The 7,500-nt window shown below is 41.0% G+C and overlaps 1 protein-coding gene across 1 annotated transcript in view; it reads left to right on the forward strand.

Moving 5' to 3' along the window:
• Nucleotides 1-1,242: 1,242 nt before the first annotated feature.
• Nucleotides 1,243-7,500, forward strand: part of LOC122242893 (sodium/hydrogen exchanger 9B2) — a 7,515-nt gene continuing 1,257 nt past the window's right edge. Inside the window, exons 1-4 of the mRNA XM_086531464.1 lie at nucleotides 1,243-1,421; nucleotides 1,590-1,855; nucleotides 4,673-4,855; nucleotides 4,978-5,153. Coding sequence (XP_086387590.1) covers nucleotides 1,695-1,855; nucleotides 4,673-4,855; nucleotides 4,978-5,153 — 520 coding nt within the window. The 5' untranslated portion in view covers nucleotides 1,243-1,421; nucleotides 1,590-1,694. The remainder of the gene's footprint in view (nucleotides 1,422-1,589; nucleotides 1,856-4,672; nucleotides 4,856-4,977; nucleotides 5,154-7,500) is intronic.

Below are 7,500 nucleotides of genomic sequence, written 5' to 3' on the forward strand. Positions count from 1 at the left end.
ACTGGCATCATCTCGGTTCCTGCAATGTCAACAATAGAACAACGTATGAAAAGATTATTTTCCCCAATAATGAAAGATTGATGTTTCCTTCCATGAAATGAGAGTGAAACGAGGAGCAAAGGGACACCATTAAATCTATTCAGTAGTCCGCACTAGGTGTAACAGGCGACATATATTTGTTCTACAAGGTGTGCATATAATTAGTGAATATTACTTCTTGCTTCTTCATATAAAAAATAAGTCTTAGTTTCTCAGAAAACAAAGATAAACTTTCTTTTGGATATTCAGTCTTCAGTCCCCCAAAGATAAGTCGGTTGTATGATTGATGCGTTTTAAGTGGAGGGATGTGTGGGGTTGGGGGGGGATGTGAGAGGAGGATTAGGGGGGGGGGGGTCTAGACAAGGAGTTTTCCAGTTTGTTTCTCAATCCCCCCTCTTGTCCATTCTTGACCTAAAAAGAATGATAAAAAGTCCAATTTTTTTCATGTTTCAGAGTGAATGTACTATTGTGCTGGAATGATGGAAAACTCGCCAGAAATGTCAAATGGTAAACAGCAGTATATGCCATTGCTGTATTGTCAGTATCTGCTTGATTTATCTTTGACCTAGTCCAGTTTTTTCCCTTTTGTGTATACTGTTTAAATGCAATAGAGTTAATTGTATCTGATGGCTATTTTTTGTTATGCTATTGTTTCAAACAGCTGTTTTGTTGCAATGTTAGTTAGATGTGGTGTTTTGTTTAGCCTTTCTGTATTACTCATTCATATACATGAATACCATTTGTATAAAATAACGTGGCTTGTTTTTTCCAATGGTCATTTTGACCATAATATCTGTAGCTTTGTTTACTATATAATGCTTTTGGTGTTTTTGACCATATATATCTAGTGTAAAACTAAAAAGGTTACAGATTTAGTATGGTGCCTCACAAATAACTGCTATTGGATTAGAAATGATGTTGTTGTTCCCCTTTGAGACAACTCATTCGCTCCCAAATTAAATGAAATGAACTATCAGTAAGGCATAGTGAGTCTACAACTCGATCCACTCTAAAATACTACCCCCCTGAATCTAACCGAACCACCTCGAACCATAGAAAAAAGAAAGCAAAAAATAATCTTGTGACTAATATATTTGAGCAACTTAAATAATAATAAAAGAGTCTGAAGCTGGATTGAAATGTACATGAACTTAATTAGATAATGAAGATAATTTTTGCCAATCTTTCCAGGTGGATAATGAGGGGGTACTGCTGGGTAATGGAACTAGCTTGGAGGTCGGTTGACTAGTTCACTATAATTTTGATGGACAAGTTAGTGATGGAAGAAGATCAGATTAAGGTGTCCTGCAGACAAGATCACATATGAGTCTGGATCTGCCTCACTGAAATATGTATTTGATTGTTGGCCTCCACATGGTATTGTAAGTTTCTTATACATAAACCTATTTCATTAGTGATGAAAATATTTGGAAAATTTTCTTTTCTTTTTATTTTTTTATTTATTTATTTTTTACCAATATTGCATTTCAGTTTCTTTGATTTTGGTTCTTATCTGACAGTATGCTAATGAATATCTCGCATGACCTCAGGTTGGCAGCTGCTTAACATGGACGATATTGGTTCTCCTGGTATGGGGAGCTGCAATTGCTATCATTGGCCTTTCAGCCCTTCCTGGTGGCAATATCTTCTCCCTTATGTGTCTCTTCTGTATTGCTGTGCTTGGAGGTCAGTTAGCCACACTAGCCAAACTTCCATCACTGATGGGTATGCTGGTGGTGGGCATTCTCCTCAGCAGTGTTCCTGGGATCAACTATGTGGGCAACAGTATAGACAAGGACTGGTCTTCTGCTCTTCGGTAAGTCTCCTGGATGTCTAGTTTAGAACATCAAGCAAGGGTAGGATAAGGTTATCTGTTTTTGAAATTAGTGAGAAAAATCTATTCCTGATTAAATCATATCATATGATTAATATATTTTAATTGGTATATATATATTTTTTTACCATTTTTTACCCTGACCTTTTTTACCTGTCCTTTGGAATTTATTTAGATTAGCTATTATATAAGTATTTTCAGGATTCTTAGAAATAAAAGTGCATGTGGCAGCCTTTTTTTTTAACCAAATGGTGCCAGATAACATGTATAAATGCTATGGTAATATGAGCCTTAGGGCAAGTAAACATACCAAGGCATTAAAACAAACATTAAAAACAGGATTTCACCCCTCCCATAGACATATGCTACTTCCTAGAGTCTAATCCACATAATTAGAAAGCATGGAGTATACACAACAATATCCCAATATTACAACCTTCCATAAACCAATGAAATGGAAACTATATATCGCACAATATGGGTAATCTCTCAAATTATGTAATACACGTTCAGGCCAACAGCCATCCGAGCATAATGTTCAGAGGGATGTTATTGCCAGTGGTGGCCTGGTTTGCTTTCGTCTGGGGTGGCCACAAGCAAAAAGGAGCCCCTTCATAGGTAAAGTAATTGTTGTGTTGTGAAGATCATTTTTTTTTATACTTACCATTCATTGATAGTACGGGCTAAATCCACATTAGGTTCATTTTTTTACATATACATATAAAAAAGAGCACAGATATTATATTATTTTGGCATAGAATTGGAGTTAAGATAATCTGTAAAACTGAATATGACACTCCAGTATATTATTCCATTATTTTTTTTTTATTACATTACAAACACTAATACATCTAAACATAAGATGAAATAAACTAAATGAAAGCAGGTCCTCTGATTTATAACAATTAGTAACACTTAGGTGTTACTAATTGCATCATTCAATTTAAAACCATAGCACATGCAATCTAGTTTCTTTGTGTTAGTCTTATAGTAATCATTAACCTATTTGTGCCAGTTGACGTACTATCACGAGGTTGAAAAATATCCTTGGACCCGGGTGACGTTGTGCATTTTCTCACTGAGTTCTGGGAGGGGCAGTTGTGACATGCTGAAACGTCAGCAATAGATCGCTAGATTGTTCTCAAATAATATCATTTCATATGATTTCTTAGACTGTTATTTTAGTTTAGGTGTTTGAGTGTCATAAAATGAAATTTAATATTAAAAAAATGTCACAGAAAACTACATGATATTGATGACATCTTGTTAATTTCTGCTTATTGATCGGTTGAATAAAAAGATCTGAGGCGAAAAACTATTGTAATATCAAATGTATTTGGCCAAGAATAAAATAAAGTAAAAAATTACTAATGCAATACTACTTCTAATTTGTTGATTAACCGTGATATCACCTTGTCACATCATGAATTACATATACATACTCATATGTATGTGTATGATTATTCATATTGATCTTTTCATTTTGGTAAAAAAAAAGTATAAATCATGTTTTTTGATTCTCCACTAAGAGATTTCTTCCACTTTCCTTTGGTATTTTCACAAAGAAGTGAAGAATATAGGTAAACTTCAATACAATATAACTAAAAAGGCATTACTGTACATGTTTTTCGACAAAAATAACTCCTCTGAACATGGCAATATTTTTGCGTGCCTTTACATTGTAGACGCATTCATAAAAACCATAAAAATGGGGTGGGTGAAAAATGCTCTGAGAGGATCAGCGTGGCCCCACACAATGAGAAAACACCCCGGCACGAAGCGTTACGTGCTTGTTATCTTCCCATTGTAAGAGAGAGGGAGTAGGCAAAAATACGTCCCGTCGTGAATGGGTTAAACTGAGCATTTGGTTAAACTCCTATGTGGGTGCAATGACACTGGTGCCAGTGTGATTATGGTAAATGTGCTAATGGACAGCTTAATTTTTTTTCAAGGTATTGGCTCTAATGGTTTTGTTTAAGTAGTTTTTAAAATCTTGAAGCAGAAAAAAAAATATTGGCATGAGATAATTAGAATTGATAGACAGAATTCTTTCAGAATGACGATCTTGCTGATCCATCATGGTCCATTTTAGCACTTAACTTGTAAGTTAGAACCTTTCACAAGCATTTGGAACATTCTGAAATTTTATATGCCCTTTATAAATTTTAGTGCTCCTAAATAAAAGTCCATGCCTCTTGTTATTGCAGAGGTATTACAGGGGCAGGGGCTTCACTCTCAGAAAATAATCCTAGATGGGTGAACAAAAGTTTTTTGGGCAATGAATCACTCACCTTACAAGCATACACAGCATTAATGAATTAAGATCTGTGCTGTGATGGTATTTTAGAGCACATTATGGATCAAGCTAAATCTCTCTACTTGTTCAGACTGTATTTTCTCTCTCTCTCTCTCTCTCTCTCTCTCTCTCTCTCTCTCTCTCTCTCTCTCTCTCTCTCTCTCTCTCTCTCTCTCTCTCTCTCTCTCTCTCTCTTTTCTCTCTCTCTCTCTTACTCTTGCTCTCTCTCTCTTACTCTTACTCTTTCTCTCTCTCTCTCTCTCTTTTTCTCTCTCTCTCTTTTTCCTCTCTCTCTCTTTTCTCTCTCTCTCTCTCTCTCTCTCTCTCTCTCTCTCTCTCTCTCTCTCTCTCTCTCTCTCTCTCTCTCTCTCTCTCTCTCTCTCTCTCTCTCTCTCTATCATTTTATGGAAAAGTTTCATGTATTATGCTTCATGCTGTTTACCTTTTTTGTTTTCCTTGGGTCTGTATATTTATTTTACATTTGTATTTCTATTTTCCTTTAGCAACATTGCACTGGTGGTGATACTTCTCAGGGCTGGCCTTGGGCTAGATCCTGCTGCACTCAAGGAGTTGAGCTTCATGGTGCTAAGACTTGCTTTCACACCATGCATTGTTGAAACTATAACAGTGGCCACTGTTACACATCTTTTGCTTGGCTTTCCATGGCTTTGGGGGCTAATGCTTGGGTAAGATTATTTTCTTTTTTATTTTATAGATGGATGTGTACATAAAACATGAATGACTTGATATGTGATACTTTTGTAGTATGTTTTTTCTCAATAATATATATATTTTTTTCTACCTCTAGGTTTATATTGTCAGCTGTAACACCAGCTGTGATTGTCCCATGCATGATAAAGCTCTCTGAGGAAGGTTATGGCATGGACAAAGGAATCCCAACCCTGGTGATTGCAGCATCCAGTGTTGATGATGTACTAGCAATTTCTGGTTTTGGAGTACTTATGGGCATCACTTTTGCAAAAGGTGCGTATCATTTAGGTAAACCTCTTCTTTAACAAAATTATGTTTAGCACCTATGCCCTTCTAGATTTGCAACTGTAATATGTGTACATACTAATTGGTAGCAAAAGTGATTTGAGAATGCTAAATAAGGATGATTTGAATCACTTAGTGTTGGCACTCGGTATGTGTTTTTTGTAAAAAAAAAATGCAGTGATGCAATTTGGTAACAAAAAATAATGTCATAACATTCTAGAATTTCCAACTGTGGAATACTGGTTTATTTGACACACCCCTCTCTCTCTCCTCATCCAGCTCTGCCTCTCTCGCTGCTCGCTCTCTCTCTCTCTCGCTCTCTCTGAGAGAGAGCGAGCGGACTCGCGCGCGCGCTATAGCGCGTAGAGAGGCGACGAGTGAGGGAGAGATCTCTCATTCCAAATCTCTCTCCTCTCCGCCGGTCCTACTAATACTCGCGACTAGCTGAGTGCTCTCTCTCGTCGTGCGAGTGGAGAGAGAGAGAGGAGAGAGCAGCTGAGTCGCGCTCTAGCGCGCGAGAGCTAGGTTGCGTGGTGCGACGTGGGCGTCTCGAGCGAAGGAGGAGAGAGAGATCGCGAAGGCGAGTGTGTAGCGCGAGCTCTCTCTATTGCGTGCATCTGCCTTCTCGGCTCTCTGCATCGGAGACTCTACTCGTGAGAGCATTGCCTTCTCTCTTGAGACTCTCTCCAAACGAGTCTAGAGACTCTCTCTTCTCTCCTGCTCTCTCTCCTCATCTCTCTCCTCTCGCTCTTCTCTCGGATCTCGCTCCTCTCGTCGTCTCTCGTCATCCTCGAGGAGCGAGGAGCTCTCTCTCTCTCTTCCTCTCTCCTCTCTCTCTCATCCCTCACCTCATCTCTCAACAACCTCCTCTCTCTCTCGAATCTCGACTCTCGTCTCCTCTTCTCTCTCCTCTCTGCTCTCTAATCTCTCTCATGAACTCCGCTTCACTCTCCTCGGCGCTCTCGCTCTCTCCTAAGTCTGTTTTTTGCGTGCAATCTCCTCTCCCTCCCTATCTCAACGACCTACCCTCTCGCTCTCTCTCTCTCTACTCCTCTCTCTCCTCTCTCTCCTCTCTCTCTCTCTTCTCTCTCTCCTCTCCTCTTCTCGCTCCCTCCCTCTCATCATCTTCTTCCTCCGCTCGCTCAGCCCCTCCCTCCCTCCCTCGCATCAGTCAATCCTCCCCTCCCCCCCTCCCCAAATTCCCTCCCTCCCGCCTCCTCCCTTCTCTCTCTCTCATCCTCCCTCCCTCTCTCCCTCCCCTTTCTAACCTTCCCCATCCATTCCTTCCTCCTCCCTTCTTCCCATCCTCCCTTTCCTTCCTTCCTTCTCTTTCCTTCCTCCACTGCTCCCTTCCTTCCTTCCTTCCTTCCCTCCCCTCCCTCCATCCCCTTCCTTTCCTACCACTTACCTCCTCTTATCCCTCTCTCCCTCTCCTCCATTCTCTCCCTCTCTCCCCTCCCTTCTCTTCTATCTCCTCCCTCTCTCTCTCTCTCTCCTCTCTAATACGCACTCTCCTGCTCTACAGCTCATTCTCTCTGCTTCTCTCTCTCATCTCTAACTCTACGCTCTCTCTCTCTCTTCTTTTCGTCTCTCTCTCTCTTGACCCTCTGTCCCTACTCTCAATCCCCTCTCTCTCCTCTCTCCCTCTCTCTCCTCTCTCTAGCCCTCGTCTCCTCTCTCTCTCTTCTCTCTCCAGTCTCTCTTCTCCCTCTCCAAACCAAACTCTTCTCTAATCCTCTCTCGTGCTCTTACATAACGTCCTCTCTTCTCTACTACTCTCGTTCTCTCTCTCAACAAAGCGTCTCTCATCTTATAAACAATGTAAAGATATTCATCAAGGCTTCTCTCTCTCTCTCTCAAATCTCTCTCAAATCTCCTCACAATTCTCATTCCTGCTCTCTCTCTCTCTCTCTCTCTCTCTCTCCTCTCCGCCCCTCTCTCTACTCTCTCTCCCCTCTCTATCCTCCTCTCTCCTCTCTCTCTCTCCCTCTCTCTTCCTCTCTCTCCTCACTCTCTCCATTCCCTCCAAGCTCGCTCTCTCTCCTCTCTCATGAGCTCTCTCTCGTCTCTCTCCGCTCTCTCTCCTCTCGCTCTTTCTCTCCTACTTCTCTCCCTCTCTCCCTCTTCTTACGCTCTCATCGTCTCTCTCCTCTCCTCTCACTCTCGCTCTTTACTCTCCTCTCACCCTCTCTCTCGCTCTTTCTCTCCCTCTCTCCTCTTCTCTCAATCGTCCTCTCTCCCTCTACTTCTCCTCGTCCCTCACTCCCTCCCTCCCTCCCTCCTTCCTCGCCTCTTCTCCTCTCCCTCTCCCATTCCCCTCCCTCCCTCCTCCTCT

Source organism: Penaeus japonicus, unplaced genomic scaffold (genome assembly GCF_977035675.1).
Source record: "Penaeus japonicus unplaced genomic scaffold, GWHDUDI00000001_assembly GWHDUDI00000035, whole genome shotgun sequence".
NCBI lineage: Eukaryota > Metazoa > Arthropoda > Malacostraca > Decapoda > Penaeidae > Penaeus > Penaeus japonicus.